Consider the following 18,988-nt stretch of genomic DNA (forward strand, 5'->3'; position numbering starts at 1 on the left):
TCTGTCTGTCTGTAGATCTACATAGTGCAGTGTTGTTGCTGCAGTCATGTGACCCTGTCTGTCACCAAAATCCAGCCGCCTCCTCCCATCGTTGACATCATGTTCTCAGTGAGGCAATCAAAATGTAATCTGACTCTCTGAATATAATCAAGCGTTGGGAATGCATTCTCCGTTCAGTGTGTTAGCACGGTCAAATCACTTCGTTTGATTACTGTTGTAATCCCATCAAAACATATTCCATTATTGATTAGCTGTGATTAGATTCCAGTATGTACTGCATGTGGAGAACTCTCTCGCAAGCACACATACACACGCAAGCACACACACACACGCAAGCACACACGCACGCACGCACACACACACACACACACGAGATGTGTGTAATAAACATGTTTCCCGCTGCAGGTAATGGATTGAACTCTCACCAGAATGGAGAGAAGGACAGTGCTACAGAGAGGCAGTCCACCATGCCCCCTAGTGTCCCCATACGGAAAGACAAGAAGGACATTACGGTAATGCCCCCTGATCCCACACACTCACCTTATTAACAGTGACGTTTCAATACATTCCCTTTCCTTCCACACTAGGGCATCGCCACACTGATTATTATTGTTAAAGCCGTTCATCAGCGACCACTCGTCTAAAACAAATGTGGTCCAGTGATCATCCACCTAATCTGTCTCGCCCTTTATGTGTCTCCCGCTGTTTTTCAGAAGCCTATCAGTAATGGCCTCCCACCCACACCCAAGGTCCATGTGAGTATGATGCCTTCTCTACAGACACACCATGATCTTATGAACCAACGTCAAATAGGGGGTTTGCCCCCTCAGATAAAGCTTTCAAGACGAGAGCTTTGAAGAAAAATCTCATGTTTGGCTTCCCTCCAATTTTCCAACCTCCATTCTCCTTGCTGCTCAGATGGGGGCCTGTTTCTCCAAGGTGTTCAACGGCTGCCCGTTGAAAATCCACTGTGCCACGTCCTGGATCAACCCAGACACCAGAGGTAGGACACTGGGGAAAAAACAACATTAGTATCACTTTTCTTTTTTTTGACATCTTTATTGTCATGACTTATTACAGGAATAGTTGCCAAGACGATTATTTGGATGAACATGACTAAAAGGCTCTTTGTTTCGTCGTCGTTTCAGACCAATATTTGATATTTGGTGCCGAGGAGGGAATCTACACTTTAAACCTGAACGAACTGCACGAGACGTCCATGGAGCAGGTTTGTTCTGGTTGAAGGTTTCTATATTTCTTCAATGGAGGATTGTGAATGTTGTCATCAACTCTTCATTGGCTCTCTCCATCCCCTTCTGTCCCCAGCTCTTTCCCCGCCGGTGCACTTGGCTTTATGTTATGAACAACTGCCTGCTCTCTATATCTGGTAAGACTATCTTGGACCTGTGCTGTGTCTTACTTTTGTTGTTTGTTCTCTATCTAGTAATGGTTTTGCTGTAATTGACGTTCCTCTGCCAAAAAAAGGTTAACATTGAAGAGAGGCACTTGCCTTTAAAACCTTGACTTTGGAAAATTTGGCCGGACTTTCTTTGTTTAAAACATGTCTGGCCCTTCTGAAGATATAATCTTACCATGTGAAGTGTGTTTTGAAGGCAGATCTTTTCTCTCTTTCTTTACTGTGTCATAAATTGCCCTTTAAAGGTTTAGAAGTCTAGCTGAAAATATGCTTTTGTTATTGCTTTCAGGAAAAGCCTCTCAGCTCTACTCTCATAACGTAGCTGGTCTGTTCGAGCATGCCCGGCAAATGCAGAAGTTACCCATGGCCATTCCCACACACAAACTCCCAGACAAGATGATTCCACGGTAGGATATCTAAGGCCTTTTCATTCATTTGGGTTTGAACTTAGGGGTTTTTAGATGATGCATAGAAAACGGATTTCTTGTTCCTTATGATCCTCATAGGAAATTTGCCATATCCAATAAGATTCCAGACACAAAAGGGTGCCAAAAGTGCTGCGTGGGTAAGTGCACATGTGTGGGTCACCCATAGAAAAATGTATGCACACTTTGGATGATGGCGTCTGCTAAATGTATTATCAAGTGCTGCTTGGCGTTGTTCTTGACTTACGGCACAACTGAATAAGAAGTTGAGGATGGGTCTGAAATAATGCACAAGACATCATTTTTGATAGAGTATAGCACGAGTTCAGAGAGAGATTTGTGAAAAACCTTGAATGTGTGTGTTTGTGTGCAGTGAGGAATCCCTACACGGGTCACAAGTACCTGTGTGGTGCGTTCCAGTCCAGTGTGGTTCTGCTGGAGTGGGTGGAGCCCATGCAGAAGTTTATGCTCATCAAGGTAAATCAGCGTTGGGTTCTGGTTATTCTTGGGTGGACTGACCATGTAAAGGGTTAGAATGGGACCTTTCATGTTTGGATAAACTTAACACAGTCCTGTTATGGAAAGCTGATTCGATTAACTAAAATAGCATGTCAACGTTGCTTGTCTCTCAAACCGAGTTGAAATTATTCCTGTCAGTACATGATAATGGGTGATTTCTTGTGGGACAGGATGCTTGATCTATCTTCTCTGGTCTCCTGTAGAACATAGACTTCCCCCTGCCCTGTCCCCTGGAGGTGTTTGAGATGCTGGTGGTGCCGGATCAGCAGTACCCGCTCATCTGTGTGGCCGTCAGCAAGGGCATCGAGCTCAGCCAAGTGGTCCGCTTCGGCACGGTCAACCCCAACTCAACCTCCTCCTGGTTCACAGAGGCCGGTCAGTGGCACGTGGTCGCAACGATGATGATTATCTTCATTAGGACATTGGTTGTTCTTGATGATGAGATGTTTTTCTGTCCACTCAGATACGCCCCAGACTTGTGTTATCCACGTCACCCAGTTGGAGAGGGACACCATCTTAGTTTGTCTGGACAGTACGTTTTACCCCCCCCCCGTCCGCTGAACTAACACAAATAATGATTTTCTTCTCACTCAAATGAGAAATTCCAACTTATGAATATGTTACTGTAACCATTATGGATGAACTCTTTTCTGTGATCAGGGTGTATAAAGATAGTGAACCTACAAGGAAGGTTGAAGTCCAGCAGGAAGTTGTCTGCTGAGCTGACGTTTAACTTCCAGATCGAGGCGATAGGTACGTTTCCATAACCATGTCATTCACACTTCTACCCAGCCCAAAGACACCAAAGATGAGGTTATTTTATTAAATATACATTTGAAATGATTCTGGATTTATTTCAAAGACGCGGTTCTGTTGTGCTAAAGTTGGATATTTCCATCTGTGTATAGAGCTCTATGCAGAAAGATAATTCAATATCCTGAGCGTTTTTCCCGTGAAGCATTTATCTCACCTCCTACTTGTGCTTTTTATGGTTCAGTGTAACACCCACATGTCTTTGCAGTGTGTCTCCAAGATAGCGTTCTGGCATTTTGGAGGCATGGCATGCAAGGGCGGAGTTTCAAGACCAATGAGGTAAGTTGAGGGCATTGTTAGTTGTCTGTTTGTGTACACGGAGGGTTTAAAAAAAAATACTATGTTCAATCCCGGTTCTGTTTTATAACTTGAAACCATTTCATTATGTTGTATGTGTTTGAATATGATCTGTTTCCACCCCAGATCACCCAGGAGATCTCTGATAACACGCGGATCTTCAGCCTGCTTGGATCTGACAGGTGGGTAAGGGGGTCCATGATGCTCAAGGTCACCTTATCTGGCACACCTGTCTCAAGATAGACCTTACACACACTCCCACTCGTTTTTACACTGGCAATGATATTAACATGGGTGTCGTCGTGATACCCGGTTTGTTTTCTAACGATCTACTGCAGTAGTATAGAATCCTGATTGCCTGAATTCTCTGGTGTTAGTTGTTGGTTTTATGCTTGCTTGTCTACTTAATGGCTTGTTTGATTTTGTGAATGAAGAAACTCTCAGCACGACAGTTCAGGGCAGGAGGGAGCCGCCAATCTGCCCAGGTATACTTACTGCTCCCCGGGTCACTCCAGGCCTCACCTAGCCTACAAGCTTTCTGATCCATGGATGTCCCCTGTGGGGACCCTGGATTTCATCCCATCTGTGTGTGTGTGTGTGGGGAGGGGGGAACTGGGACTCTAATGTTCCAATTTTGTCTGAACCTATTGGTTTGGAGTTTGTGATGACATCTTTTTGTTTTTAACACACTTTAAAGTAACTGTCCACTGTTTCCAGAATGTATTAAATATGACCTATAATTCATTAAAATATGAGTGAAATAGTCCTTCCAAAATGGTTTAATGGAGTATGTTAAAAAGCAGCTTCTCTGTGTTGGAATGGTGTGTGTGTACCCCAACAGCAAAATAATGCGGGGGTATATACCAGTCGTTCAAAATATTCATGCAGGTAGACCACAGATTGGCCAGCTCATCCTCTGAGGAAATGGCAAGCATTTGACCTGTACTGTAGGTGGTTTCTTTGTGGGGTTTTTCTCTCCAAGTTGATTTGGCACAAATGAGAACAGGATGATTCAACAACATTGTTTGGGTATCAGTTAACAGAATAAGTTAGATTTTCACTGGACAGTTACTTTAACACATCTCCCTCAATGTTTCCCCCTGCTGGGTTACTCTGGTAACACCACCTACTGGGAGTAAACCTATGATTGCGGAAAGGGTACTCTGGTGGCCAGTGCATGGAAGTGTCAGGGTTTCTTATTCATAGAGTTGGAATGGATGCTTGGCAAGCTTACCTTTTTCTTGGGTCAGTGACTACTCTGTTACAGAACTTTGACCTTAACATGATGGACTTTGCCTATGGTGCTTGAGTAGTCTATTGGTAGGATTTGGGATTGTGCATGTTGGGGGGGTGTTGGTGTCTGTTGGTGTGTGAAAATGCATTCTCTGTTTGTGAGGCTTACATTTGTAATCCTCCTGGTCCCCTCTGGGACATATATTTTCACAGTGTGAGTCTGAACTGAACCTGTGTTTCAGAGTGGTGGTGCTGGAAAGCAGGCCGACTGACAACCCCACAGCAGCCAGCAACCTCTACATCCTGGCTGGACACGAGAACAGCTACTGATCACACCACACAGCATCTTGGTTACACAAGACACTACAGACAGACTACTGCTTTAGCTTCACATGAGACTGGTCCTTCAAGGGTCCACTTCCAACTTGCCTCTTACTTCCTTTTAACACCTATATTTATTGTGGCATGTAACAAAGAACTGGATGACTTCTATATGATTTCATTTTAGAATTAAGTGTTGCCACCACTGCTAGCATCTTAGCCCATACCACACAAGTGCTTAATTGACCTCTATTTAATTGTAAATATAAATGTAGTATTTTTTTCGCAGAAAGGGACCCTGGCTACTCCGGGGTTGTAAACTAAAGACTGGTCATGTAGATAGGTGTTCTGTACCGGTATGGAGACTGTAAAGATTTAAAAGGGTGGTTCAGGGGGTCAGTTTGAGCACTAAAAATGACTTCTTGTTCTCTAATCATGTGACAAGGGACAGGACTTGATCCCCTCTGAGGTTTGGCTAAGTCTGAGCAGCAAGAAAGTCCTACTTACTGGTAATGTCATTCTGCACGCATCGGCATCCCAAATGTGGGAACTCGCTTTGAGAAATATCTAATGGGAGATCAACCATTTCATTCTTAGCTTCCATTTATAACTCTATGAGATGAACATTTCAAACTGTTTTAATTGCAGGCTTACTTCCCAGCTAAGTTGTATGCTTTTTTTAATACTGTGGGATCACTGGTGTTAAAATTTGCACAAAAAGGTATTTGAAGAAAAGAAAAGTGCTGTTGTATGTAACTGTATATGTGCTTGTAAACTTTAAGTATACATATATATGTTCTCACAAGCTGTGACACAGGGGTTGCATTAGCATAGGTAGAATTATTATGGAACACTCACTGAACATTACTGAAATACCATAATGAGACGGTGGAGGGAGAAATGTCAAAGGTCAAACTTAAACGGACTCTAGCGGTACTGTTTTGATCACCACCGTTTCATCATGTAATTCTCAATGGTAATATCGATCATATACACTATAGTCAAATAGACAAAACACATTCCTTACTGTTGGACTCAGTGAAGATGTAAAAAGAATATGAATGTTACATTTTTTTTGTAATGTAATGCCAAAATGTGTTCTCGATTTATGGCCAAAATTAGTGCGGTGTCTCTACCTCGTGCAATGTTGAACAAAAGGAAACGAGTTGTGTAGAAGAAGAAAACAAAGTCAGTAAAAACACTACAAGAGTCATGTTGGTTTTAATTTACACAGTAGGAATGTGTAATGATTATGGACAAACTAACTTCCTTTCTGGCGCATTATCATTTTCATATTGCAATGCACATTATATGTATATAGTGTAAAATAAAATCTGTTGGTTTTACATACTGTATAATTGCCTATATTTTGTTTCAAATGTGTAACAGATTAACACATTAAAAGAAGGAACTGAAGCTTGTGTGTCTGTTTGTCGTAGAGAAATATTGATTGAAATGCAAAATAAATGTTGAATAAGTTTCACATTGTCTAGTTTGCTAGCTTTGTAGATAAGTTGCACATTTTTAAAAGGGAAGAACTGTTAAGCAGCCACTAACTTGTGTGATCGTTTTCAGACATTCTTTGGTTATGACGAGGTATGACAAATATTGATTACAACAGACTTATTGTTTAATTTAAGTCTTGTCACAATTTACATTCTATTTTGATTTGGGGATAGAGATTTTCTTGATGGCACATTTCTTTATGTTAATGAGTATACTGTATGCAAAATATATTTTCTCCATGGATATGGAAGAGATCTCAAATTGGAAACTACTAACTTAAAAATGAAGAAACCTATACAGCATTTTTACAGTAGGTCAATGTCTGTTGGTCTTCCAGCATGTTTTATATACATAGTTTGTATTGCACTGTACACAGTGTACAAAACATTAGGAACACCTTAATATTGGGTTTTGCCCTCAACATTCTGTCTTAATTTGCCAGAGCATGGGCTCGACAAGGTGTTGGAAGCTTTCCACAGGGATGCTGGCCCATGTTGACTCCAATGCTTCCCACAGTGGATGTCTTTTGGGTGGTGGACCATTCTTGATACACATGGGAGACTTGGGCGTGAAAAACCCAGCAGCGCTGCAGTTCAGCGCCTGGCACCTACTACCATACCCCATTCAAAGGCACTTAGATCTTTTGTCTTGCCCATTCACTCACTGAATGGCACACATACACAATCCTTATTTAACCTGTCTCCTCCCCTTCATCTACACTGAAGTGGATTTAACAAGTGACATCAATAAGGGATCATAGCGTTCACCTGCTCAGTCTGTCATGGAAAGAGCAGGTGTTCCTAATGCTTTGTACACTGTCTATATACCCCTAGAATTCCACTGGCACCTATTTGAAGCCTTTCTCAGAGCAATGTGTTTCTCTGCTGGTGACGCTCTAGTCACACTTTTCACACGGCAGTCCCACCTTCGATGCCTAGGTGGGTGACTCTTGGGGTCTTGCCTGCCTCGTGATCACTAGAGTTCTGGCTGTCTGTCTTGTCTTTCTCTCCTCCCCCCGACCTAGAGGACACAGTATATATGAGGTTACTGCAACGCTAATAGTCTGAAAAAACTTGATACCCCATACAGCATTACTTGAGTCATTCCATCATGTATTTGACAAACATTGTTTATTCAACTTCAAATGAATCGTGGTGTAAAGTGCTGCTGATAAGCAGATACAGTGTATCTTACTTTTTCTTGAAGAGCTTCTTGAAGGAGCTACGGAAGCCTCCCTTCTCCTGTTTCCGGCTCCTCTCACTGAAGGGGGTGTGGTAATTCGCCTCAGCCTTCCATCTTGGCTCCTCCCCCCAGGGTGGGCTCCCAGAGTCCTACATAAAGGAGTAATATTTGTTATACAGACACCCAGAGGTCTATAACAATATCACACACATAGTACATACTAGTTACAAATAGGCCCCAAATTGACACACACCTCCCAGCAGTGCATAGCACTCACATTTATTTCTATGGCTGACCCACCCCTTTTCCATCTAAAAATGAACAACCATCTTAGGGCTTCTCATAAACTCAACCCCACTGCTTGTTAACTGTGGGCTCCATCCAGCCACTCCCTGATGCCCACCTTGTTGTGGTTGTTATGCAGCTCCTTGTCAGTGGCTGCTATCTGTCTTTCTGGCTCTGCTTTGTGCTGCGGGGGGCTGATGGGGCTGTTGTTGCTGCTCTGGCTCTTGCTGCTGCGTGGGTGATATTTATTACTGGACTGCCTCTCTAGCTTGGCATGTTGGTGGGCCCCGTGGTCCCTCAGGTGGTCAGACAGATGTCTGGGGCCACTGTCCCCACTCACAGTGCTGTCCAGCTGCAACCCGTTCAGGGATTTGCTCTTACACTGAGCGGCCTGCAGGGGGCGGTGGTGGTGAGCTTGCATCATTTGGGCCTCGTCTGTCGACACGCAACCCCGGCCAGGCAGCTTGTACCTGCTCCCCCGGCTGCCCCCTCTGTTGTAGACCTCGCGAACAGCCTGATGGCTCTTAGGGCAGCGCACAAAGGCGATGTCGATACTAGAGTCGGACGAAGCACTGGAGTAGTGGTCGAACAGGGACACGTTGTGGAGGGACGAGTCCACATCCTCATACAGCCCCTCCAAGCCTGGAGGGTCCCCAGGGCGAAGGAACTCACCTTGAGCATCGGACAGGGCTGAGCCCGGGGTCAGCCGTTTGCCGGGCAGCTGCTCTGATGACCCCATCTCAGGGATACTCTGCAGGCCTGGGGGTTTGAGGCGAGGGTTGGTGTCAGGGGAGAAAAATGGGATGGGGGAGTCGGAGTGGTGAGCCTCGCTCTCCCAGTCCAGGAAGCGTCTAGACTGGATCTGCTCCAGGTGCCTCTGCTTGCTGCGTTTCACCTGGTTGCCATGCTCTCTGTGAGGGGAGAGGGAGAGGCTGTCAGCGGGACAGAGAGTTAGTTAATCAATGCATTAATGACTGACTGCTAATATTAATGGCTGAGTGTAGTCAGAACATAACTCACAGTATTGCGTTGCTGGTGGGGTAAGGGGAGCCCATCTCATTGGCTTGCATCACGTTACCACAGTCCACATTTTTGAAGAACTGCTTCATAGTTGACCTGCAACAAGAACAAGGTTGGAACTATATTTGTGCTTCGTTCACATGATAGTTGGAACTAGGAAACTGACATTTTCGACTTGCTAACTGGTTGTAGTTATACATGTGCCGCGTTCAACCAGTTAGCAAGTTGGACATTTCAGAGTTTCCTAGTTTCGAGTAGCACGTGAACGTGGCATTAGCCTCACAGAGTTCTTCTTTATTTGTCTGTAAGGTATATCATCACAGTTCATTGACCTCAGACCAGTCCATCTGAATCCTGTCCCCATCTGCACAATCTTACCAAAACACCAAATCTGAGCCTGGATCAGAAGCTGACCTCTTGAGCTCTTTGCGGTTGTGCAGGAGCAGCTCTTTGTTGTGCTGCAGTAGGTGGGCGTACTGGGTGGTGAAGGCTCTGACCTGCTGGATACACACCAGCAGCAGGTAGTAGTCAGGGTGCTCTGCATCCGTCTGCTTCAACAGAGTCTGAAACCAAAACAGGCCACACAGGGATGCTATTGACTTATCCCAGCTAGCACATAACTTTCTGAGAAACATGTGTTTCTTAAAGCTTGGTGGGAGTGTGGTTATTTTGCATACAACGTTCCCACAACTTTCTGTAAATAGTGCAGGATAGTTGCTTGGCTTTTGAATATTCTCAGCACATTTTTAAGGAAAAAAACAATTTTCTTGGTATTTAATTACTTTGACACGTTTCCTAAAAGTTCAAACGTGGTTACATTTAATTTAATTTCTGGTCATGTTCTAGGAATGTACTCCGACTGGTTTGATATCGGTAATGTTCTCAAATAGTTCCGCAAACGAAACAATGTTCTTCTGTAGGAATTTCAGTACTTCCACAGAACATTCCACACAAGTTCCCATTAAGTTCTATTTAATGTCATATTTTTACTACATTCTGGGAATGTTCTAAAAAAATAAAAAATGTAACTTAAGTGAATGTATGGTTCTCTTTTATGTCAGTTCTTGGTAATATTCTGGGACAGTTCAAAAAAGTTCAATTCTACATATTGACATCAATTAACTCAATTCCATTCTCAGAACATGAAGAAAATGTTCCAGAAAAACCACAAGAAAATTTTTAATGTTTAGAAAACATTCTAAGAATGTTATTTAAAAACATATACATTCTGGTCTAAGAACATGAAGAAAACTTTAGTAACGTTCAGAAAAAATTAATGATTTCATTTAAAAACATTTACATTCCATTCTCAGGGTCAGGAAAACTCTCTCGATCCTCTATCTTGTTAGGTGTGTTCATGTGTGTTGGCTGCACCCACTAATTGGTGAAACTTGATTACATTTACATTTAAGTCATTTAGCAGACGCTCTTATCCAGAGCGACTTACAAATTGGTGCGTTCACCTTATGACATCTAGTGGAACAGCCACTTTACAATAGTGCATCTAAATCTTTTAAGGGGGTGAGAAGGATGACTTTATCCTATCCTAGGTATTCCTTAAAGAGGTGGGGTTTCAGGTGTCTCCGGAAGGTGGTGATTGACTCCGCTGTCCTGGCGTCGTGAGGGAGTTTGTTCCACCATTGGGGGGCCAGAGCAGCGAACAGTTTTGACTGGGCTGAGCGGGAACTGTACTTCCTCAGTGGTAGGGAGGCGAGCAGGCCAGAGGTGGATGAACGCAGTGCCCTTGTTTGGGTGTAGGGCCTGATCAGAGCCTGGAGGTACTGAGGTGCCGTTCCCCTCACAGCTCCGTAGGCAAGCACCATGGTCTTGTAGCGGATGCGAGCTTCAACTGGAAGCCAGTGGAGAGAGCGGAGGAGCGGGGTGACGTGAGAGAACTTGGGAAGGTTGAACACCAGACGGGCTGCGGCGTTCTGGATGAGTTGTAGGGGTTTAATTGCACAGGCAGGGAGCCCAGCCAACAGCGAGTTGCAGTAATCCAGACGGGAGATGACAAGTGCCTGGATTAGGACCTGCGCCGCTTCCTGTGTGAGGCAGGGTCGTACTCTGCGGATGTTGTAGAGCATGAACCTACAGGAACAGGCCACCGCCTTGATGTTAGTTGAGAACGACAGGGTGTTGTCCAGGATCACGCCAAGGTTCTTAGCGCTCTGGGAGGAGGACACAATGGAGTTATCAACCGTGATGGCGAGATCATGGAACGGGCAGGCCTTCCCCGAGAGGAAGAGCAGCTCCATCTTGCCGAGGTTCAGCTTGAGGTGGTGATCCGTCATCCACACTGATATGTCTGCCAGACATGCAGAGATGCGATTCGCCACCTGGTCGTCAGAAGGGGGAAAGGAGAAGATTAATTGTGTGTCGTCTGCATAGCAATGATAGGAGAGACCATGTGAGGTTATGACAGAGCCAAGTGACTTGGTGTATAGCGAGAATAGGAGAGGGCCTAGAACAGAGCCCTGGGGGACGCCAGTGGTGAGAGCGCGTGGTGAGGAGACAGATTCTCGCCACGCCACCTGGTAGGAGCGACCTGTCAGGTAGGAAGCAATCCAAGCGTGGGCCGCGCCGGAGATGCCCAACTCGGAGAAGGTGGAGAGGAGGATCTGATGGTTCACAGTATCGAAGGCAGCCGATAGGTCTAGAAGGATGAGAGCAGAGGAGAGAGAGTTAGCTTTAGCAGTGCGGAGCGCTTTTTGATACAGAGAAGAGCAGTCTCAGTTGAATGACTAGTCTTGAAACCTGACTGATTTGGATCAAGAAGGTCATTCTGAGAGAGATAGCGGGAGAGCTGGCCAAGGACGGCACGTTCAAGAGTTTTGGAGAGAAAAGAAAGAAGGGATACTGGTCTGTAGTTGTTGACATCGGAGGGATCGAGTGTAGGTTTTTTCAGAAGGGGTGCAACTCTCGCTCTCTTGAAGACGGAAGGGATTAGCCCTTCAGGGATGAGTTGATGAGCGAGGTGAGGTAAGGAGAAGGTCTCCGGAAATGGTCTGGAGAAGAGAGGAGGGATAGGGTCAAGCGGGCAGGTTGTTGGGCGGCCGGCCGTCACAAGACGCGAGATTTCATCTGGAGAGAGAGGGGAGAAAGAGGTCAGAGCACAGGGTAGGGCAGTGTGAGCAGAACCAGCGGTGTCGTTTGACTTAGCAAACGAGATCGGATGTCGTCGACCTTCTTTTCAAAATGGTTGACGAAGTCATCTGCAGAGAGGGAGGAGGGGGAGGAGGATTCAGGAGGGAGGAGAAGGTGGCAAAGAGCTTCCTAGGGTTAGAGGCAGATGCTTGGAATTTAGAGTGGTAGAAAGTGGCTTTAGCAGCAGAGACAGAAGAGGAAAATGTAGAGAGGAGGGAGTGAAAGGATGCCAGGTCCGCAGGGAGGCGAGTTTTCCTCCATTTCCGCTCGGCTGCCCGGAGCCCTGTTCTGTGAGCTCGCAATGAGTCGTCGAGCCACGGAGCGGGAGGGGAGGACCGAGCCGGCCTGGAGGATAGGGGACATAGAGAGTCAAAGGATGCAGAAAGGGAGGAGAGGAGGGTTGAGGCAGAATCAGGAGATAGGTTGGAGAAGGTTTGAGCAGAGGGAAGAGATGATAGGATGGAAGAGGAGAGAGAAGCGGGGAGAGAGAGCGAAGGTTGGGACGGCGCGATACCATCCGAGTAGAGGCAGTGTGGGAAGTGTTGGATGAGAGCGAGAGGGAAAAGGATACAAGGTAGTGGTCGGAGACTTGGAGGGGAGTTGCAATGAGGTTAGTGGAAGAACAGCATCTAGTAAAGATGAGGTCGAGCGTATTGCCTGCCTTGTGAGTAGGGGGGTGAGAGGGTGAGGTCAAAAGAGGAGAGGAGTGGGAAGAAGGAGACAGAGAGGAATGAGTCAAAGGTAGACGTGGGGAGGTTAAAGTCGCCCAGAACTGTGAGAGAGTGAGCCGTCCTCAGGAAAGGAGCTTATCAAGGCATCAAGCTCATTGATGAACTCTCCGAGGAACCTGGAGGGCGATAAATGATAAGGATGTTAAGCTTGAAAGGGCTGGTAACTGTGACAGCATGGAATTCAAAGGAGGCGATAGACAGATGGGTAAGGGGAGAAAGAGAGAATGACCACTTGGGAGAGATGAGGATCCCGGTGCCACCACTCCGCTGACCAGAAGCTCTCGGGTGTGCGAGAACACGTGGGCGGACGAAGAGAGAGCAGTAGGAGTAGCAGTGTTATCTGTGGTGATCCATGTTTCCGTCAGTGCCAAGAAGTCGAGGGACTGGAGGGAGGCATAGGCTGAGATGAACTCTGCCTTGTTGGCAGCAGGCAGTTCCAGAGGCTACCGGAGACCTGGAACTCCACGTGGGTCGTGCGCGCTGGGACCACCAGATTAGGGTGGCCGCGGCCACGCGTTGTGGATCGTTTGTATGGTCTGTGCAGAGATGAGAGAACAGGGATAGACAGACACATAGTTGACAGGCTACAGAAGAGGCTACGCTAATGCAAAGGAGATTGGAATGACAAGTGGACTACACGTCTCGAATGTTCAGAAAGTTAAGCTTACGTAGCAAGAATCTTATTGACTAAAATGATTAAAATGATACCGTACTGCTGAAGTAGGCTAGCTGGCAGTGGCTGCGTTGTTGACTTTGTAGGCTAGCTGGCAGTGGCTGCGTTGTTGACACTACACTAATCAAGTCGTTCCGTTGAGTGTGATAGTTTCTACAGTGCTGCTATTCGGGGGCTATGAGTGCTTGTTTCCTGGTTGGTTGAACAGACTAAAATGAACAGCTATGTATGTGAAACAGCTAGCTTCATCCTGGTGGCTCAGTGGACTAGGGATAGAGAACAGAAGGGATAGAGAACAGAAGGGATAGAGAACAGAAGGGATAGAGAACAGAAGGGATAGAGAACAGAAGGGATAGAGAACAGAAGGGATAGAGAACAGAAGATCATAGGTTTGAATCTTTCTGATGCCACAATCAGTGTCACAATCAGTGGTGTAAAACTAATTTAAAGTACTACTTAAGTAGTTTTGTGAGGAATCTGTATTTTACTATTTATATTTTTGACTACTTTTACTTCACTATATTCCGAAAGAAAACGATGTACTTTAACTCCATACATTTTCCCTGACACCCAAAAGTACTTGTTACATTTTGAATGCTTAGCGAGACAGGAAAATGGTCCAATTCATGCACTTATCAAGAGAACATCCATGGTCATCCATACTGCCTATGATCTGGCAGAATCACTAAACACAAATGCTTTGTTTGTAAATTATGCCTGAGTGTTGGAATATGCCAGTGCTATCCGTAAACAAATCTATACTTAAGTATATTTTAGCAATTACATTCACTTTTAATACTTAAGAACATGTAAAACCAAATACTTTAGACTTTTACTCAAGTAGTATTTTACTGGGTGACTTTCACTTTTACTTGAGTCAATTTTTGTTCAGGTATCTTTATTTTTACTCAAGTATGACAATTGGATAGTTTTTCCACCACTGGTCACAATAACAAAATAACTGTTTGCATGATTAATGCCTAGGCAAATTAGTTTCCATGTATCCTATTGTATCTGTGCTTGGCGTTCAAAAAAGTTAACCCAAAATAAGCTAGCAGTGTTATTAAAAGTCGCATTGATACATTCAGTGAAAGTTTTACGTTATTTAATTACCTTCAGATAACCTATAATGTCCATTATCAGAGTGGTAATAAAACCTAAACTTTCAGGGAACCGGAGTGAAACATTCTCAGAACCTCCCTGCAACATAAAAATGTACATTACCAGAACAGCAAAATGTTTACTTCTGTTCTCAGGAAACATAAAGCTTTGTTCCACAACCAATATGAAAAAAACATACATTCCCACAACTTCCAACCAATCAAATGTGCTATCTGGGATGTGAACCTGGCACTAACCTGAGCAGTTTATACAGTCACCACCACTCTGATTAGAGATAACATACTATGATGGTGAGGACTCTCTTTTCTAAATACCTATGTTGTGTTGGTGGTGTACTGTATGTATCAGATGTGAGTGTCATGGAGCCTGACCTGCAGCAGCTGAAGGTACACAGGGATCCTTTGCACTGGCTGGAGAAGCAGAGTGTGGAGAGAGGGGCGTGTCGTCTCGTCCCCGTTGATGTCACACTGGAACATCAGACAGTCAATCAGAGAAGAGACAGTCAGTTGGCACAAGTCTACACTGAAGTCATGTGAAATCAATTGTCGGAAAAGTTTACAGAGTAATAAAGACTGGGGATAAGATGTCAAAAAAAACTTCACTCAGGTATGTTCATCATGTGCTCTTTGTTCATCGAAATGTCAGAGATTTACTAAACGATAATTCGTAACATGATTTCCCTTTCTTTCTGGATAACTGCACTACTGTGAGTTGTTCTCTGTGGGTAGCTCTATGCAGTGATTGTGGACATACTGAGGGTGCTGCATATGAAAAAAATACAAAAAAAAATCCTAGGCCTTTATTACTCCTGTATGAGCGGAGTAACCCAAGCTAAAACACCCACAACCCAAAACATCTGCCCAAGGCCATGATTGCGGTCAATACTGCCTGGTTGTTCAGCGTGCTTTATTTACCTCAAACAGGCCGGCTGCTTTTAGTGAGGTGGTGGTCAACATGTTGACCACAGACAGACATTCAGGCAGCTCCTTCAGATACGACACATAGAAGTCCAGGAAATCACTCTGTTGAAGACAGACAAGATGGAGAATTAGAAACACAGGCAGACATTCAGCCAGTCACTGAAACTCAGTAGATAGGGTCATAGAGTGTAGACATTCAGCCAGTCACTGAAACTCAGTAGATAGGGTCATAGAGTGTAGACAGACAGACAGTCACAGTCAGTCAGTGAAACTCAGTAGATAGGGTCATAGAGTGTAGACAGACAGACATTCAGCCAGTCACTGAAACTCAGTAGATAGATAGGGTCATAGCAGAGTCACTGACAGAGATGGGTCAGAGTGTGAGACCATGTCAGTCAGTCACTGAAACTCAGTAGACAGACAGACAGACAGTAGCATAGAGTGTAGACAGACAGTCAGACAGACAGTAGATAGGGTCATAGAGTGTAGACAGACAGAGTCACTGAAACTCAGTAGATAGGGTCAGAGAGTGTAGACAGACAGACAGAGTCAGAAACTCAGTAGATAGGGTCATAGAGTGTAGACAGCCAGTCACTGAAACTCAGTAGATAGGGTCATAGAGTGTAGACAGACAGACAGACAGTCAGTCACTGAAACTCAGTAGATAGGGTCATAGAGTGTAGACATTCAGCCAGTCACTGAAACTCAGTAGATAGGGTCATAGAGTGTAGACATTCAGCCAGTCACTGAAACTCAGTAGATAGGGTCATAGAGTGTAGACATTCAGCCAGTCACTGAAACTCAGTAGATAGGGTCATAGAGTGTAGACATTCAGCCAGTCACTGAAACTCAGTAGATAGGGTTATAGAGTGTAGACAGACAGACAGACACAGTCAGTCACTGAAACTCAGTAGATAGGGTCATAGAGTGTAGACAGTTCAGAGTCACTGAAACTCAGTAGATAGGGTCATAGAGTGTAGACAGACAGCCAGTCACTGAAACTCAGTAGATAGGGTCATAGAGACAGACATTCAGCCAGTCACTGAAACTCAGTAGATAGGGTCATAGAGTGTAGACAGACACAGTCAGTCAGTCACTGAAACTCAGTAGATAGGGTCATAGAGTGTGGACAGACAGACATTCAGCCAGTCACTGAAACTCAGTAGATAGGGTCATAGAGTGTAGACAGACAGACAGACACAGTCAGTCACTGAAACTCAGTAGATAGGGTCATAGAGTGTAGACAGACAGACAGACACAGTCAGTCAGTCACTGAAACTCAGTAGATAGGGTCATAGAGTGTAGACAAACAGACAGTCAGTCAGTCACTGAAACTCAGTAGATAGGGTCATAGAGTGTAGACAGACAGACATACACAGTCAGTCAGTCACTGAAACTCAATAGATAGGGTCATAGAGTGTAGACAGACAGACAGTCAGTCAGTCACTGAAACTCAGTAGATAGGGTCATATAGTGTAGACAGACAGACAGACATAGTCAGTAACTGAAACTCAGTAGATAGGGTCATAGAGTGTAGACAGACAGTCAGTCAGTCACTGAAACTCAGTAGATAGGGTCATAGAGTGTAGACAGACAGTCAGTCAGTCACTGAAACTCAGTAGATAGGGTCATAGAGTGTAGACAGACACAGTCAGTCACTGAAACTCAGTAGATAGGGTCATAGAGTGTAGACAGACACAGTCAGTCAGTCACTGAAACTCAGTAGATAGGGTCATAGAGTGTAGACAGACACAGTCAGTCACTGAAACTCAGTAGATAGGGTCATAGAGTGTAGACAGACAGACAGACAGTCAGTCAGTCACTGAAACTCAGTAGATAGGGTCATAGAGTGTAGACAGACAGACAGACATAGTCAGTAACTGAAACTCAGTAGATAGGGTCATAGAGTGTAGATAGACAGACATTCAGCCAGTCACTGAAACTCAGTAGATAGGGTCATAGAGTGTAGATAGACAGACATTCAGCCAGTCACTGAAACTCAGTAGATAGGGTCATAGAGTGTGGACAGACAGACATTCAGCTAGTCACTGAAACTCAGTAGATAGGGTCATAGAGTGTAGACAGACAGACATACACAGTCAGTCACTGAAACTCAGTAGATAGGGTCATAGAGTGTAGACAGACACAGTTAGTCAGTCACTGAAACTCAGTAGATATGGTCATAGAGTGTAGACAGACACAGTTAGTCAGTCACTGAAACTCAGTAGATAGGGTCATAGAGTGTGGACAGACAGACATTCAGCCAGTCACTGAAACTCAGTAGATAGGGTCATAGAGTGTAGACAGACAGACAGACACAGTCAGTCACTGAAACTCAGTAGATAGGGTCATAGAGTGTAGACAGACAGACATACACAGTCAGTCACTGAAACTCAGTAGATAGGGTCATAGAGTGTAGACAAACAGACAGTCAGTCAGTCACTGAAACTCAGTAGATAGGGTCATAGAGTGTAGACAGACAGACATACACAGTCAGACAAACTCAGATAGGGTCATAGAGTGTAGACAGACACAGTCAGTGAAACTCAGTAGATAGGGTCATATAGTGTAGACAGACAGACAGACATAGTCAGTAACTGAAACTCAGTAGATAGGGTCATAGAGTGTAGACAGACAGTCAGTCAGTCACTGAAACTCAGTAGATAGGGTCATAGAGTGTAGACAGACACAGTCAGTCACTGAAACTCAGTAGATAGGGTCATAGAGTGTAGACAGACACAGTCAGTCACTGAAACTCAGTAGATAGGGTCATAGAGTGTAGACAGACAGACAGACAGTCAGTCAGTCACTGAAACTCAGTAGATAGGGTCATAGAGTGTAGACAGACAGACAGACATAGTCAGTAACTGAAACTCAGTAGATAGGGTCATAGAGTGTAGATAGACAGACATTCAGCCAGTCACTGAAACTCAGTAGATAGGGTCATAGAGTGTAGACAGACAGACAGAGTCAGTCACTGAAACTCAGTAGATAGGGTCATAGAGTGTGAAACTCATTCAGATAGGGTCAGTAGATAGGGTCAGTGTAGACAGACAGAGTCAGTCACTGAAACTCAGTCATAGGGTCATAGAGTGAAACAGACATTCAGTCAGTCAGATAGGGTCATAGAGTGTAGACAGACAGACAGACACAGTCAGTCAGTCACTGAAACTCAGTAGATAGGGTCATAGAGTGTAGACAGACAGACAGTCAGTCAGTCACTGAAACTCAGTAGATAGGGTCATAGAGTGTAGACAGACAGACAGTCAGTCAGTCAGTCACTGAAACTCAGTAGATAGGGTCATAGAGTGTAGACAGACACAGTCAGTCACTGAAACTCAGTAGATAGGGTCATAGAGTGTAGACAGACAGACAGTCAG

The 18,988-nt window shown here is 44.7% G+C and overlaps 2 protein-coding genes across 17 annotated transcripts in view; one reads left to right on the plus strand and one right to left on the minus strand.

Moving 5' to 3' along the window:
• The window catches only part of LOC115113126 (mitogen-activated protein kinase kinase kinase kinase 3-like), a 65,089-nt gene extending 58,648 nt beyond the window's left edge, over positions 1–6,441 (plus strand). For 7 of the 13 annotated variants that reach the window (XM_029640390.2, XM_029640399.2, XM_065012763.1 and 4 more), the window contains 14 exons: positions 406–512; positions 714–755; positions 919–1,003; positions 1,149–1,228; positions 1,327–1,387; positions 1,707–1,824; positions 1,924–1,982; positions 2,216–2,319; positions 2,565–2,736; positions 2,825–2,893; positions 3,022–3,114; positions 3,383–3,453; positions 3,598–3,653; positions 3,906–4,372. In XM_029640390.2, coding sequence (XP_029496250.1) covers positions 406–512; positions 714–755; positions 919–1,003; positions 1,149–1,228; positions 1,327–1,387; positions 1,707–1,824; positions 1,924–1,982; positions 2,216–2,319; positions 2,565–2,736; positions 2,825–2,893; positions 3,022–3,114; positions 3,383–3,453; positions 3,598–3,653; positions 3,906–4,095 — 1,307 coding nt within the window. In that variant the 3' untranslated portion in view covers positions 4,096–4,372. Of the gene's footprint in view, positions 1–405; positions 513–713; positions 756–918; positions 1,004–1,148; positions 1,229–1,326; positions 1,388–1,706; positions 1,825–1,923; positions 1,983–2,215; positions 2,320–2,564; positions 2,737–2,824; positions 2,894–3,021; positions 3,115–3,382; positions 3,454–3,597; positions 3,654–3,905; positions 4,373–4,946 lie in introns of those variants that run through there. The other 6 variants (XM_029640401.2, XM_065012759.1, XM_029640402.2 and 3 more) reach the window with 2 other exon arrangements.
• Positions 5,320–18,988, minus strand: part of LOC115113128 (rho guanine nucleotide exchange factor 33) — a 76,217-nt gene continuing 62,548 nt past the window's right edge. Inside the window, exons 9-15 of one of the 4 annotated variants that reach the window (XM_065012768.1) lie at positions 15,603–15,710; positions 15,060–15,155; positions 9,433–9,581; positions 9,019–9,114; positions 8,117–8,909; positions 7,726–7,862; positions 5,320–7,551 (exon numbers count right to left, since the gene is read on the minus strand). In XM_065012768.1, the coding sequence (XP_064868840.1) occupies positions 7,440–7,551; positions 7,726–7,862; positions 8,117–8,909; positions 9,019–9,114; positions 9,433–9,581; positions 15,060–15,155; positions 15,603–15,710 (1,491 nt within the window). In that variant the 3' untranslated portion in view covers positions 5,320–7,439. Of the gene's footprint in view, positions 7,552–7,725; positions 8,931–9,018; positions 9,115–9,396; positions 9,582–15,059; positions 15,156–15,602; positions 15,711–18,988 lie in introns of those variants that run through there. The other 3 variants (XM_065012767.1, XM_065012765.1, XM_065012766.1) reach the window with 3 other exon arrangements.

Source organism: Oncorhynchus nerka, linkage group LG28 (genome assembly GCF_034236695.1).
Source record: "Oncorhynchus nerka isolate Pitt River linkage group LG28, Oner_Uvic_2.0, whole genome shotgun sequence".
NCBI lineage: Eukaryota > Metazoa > Chordata > Actinopteri > Salmoniformes > Salmonidae > Oncorhynchus > Oncorhynchus nerka.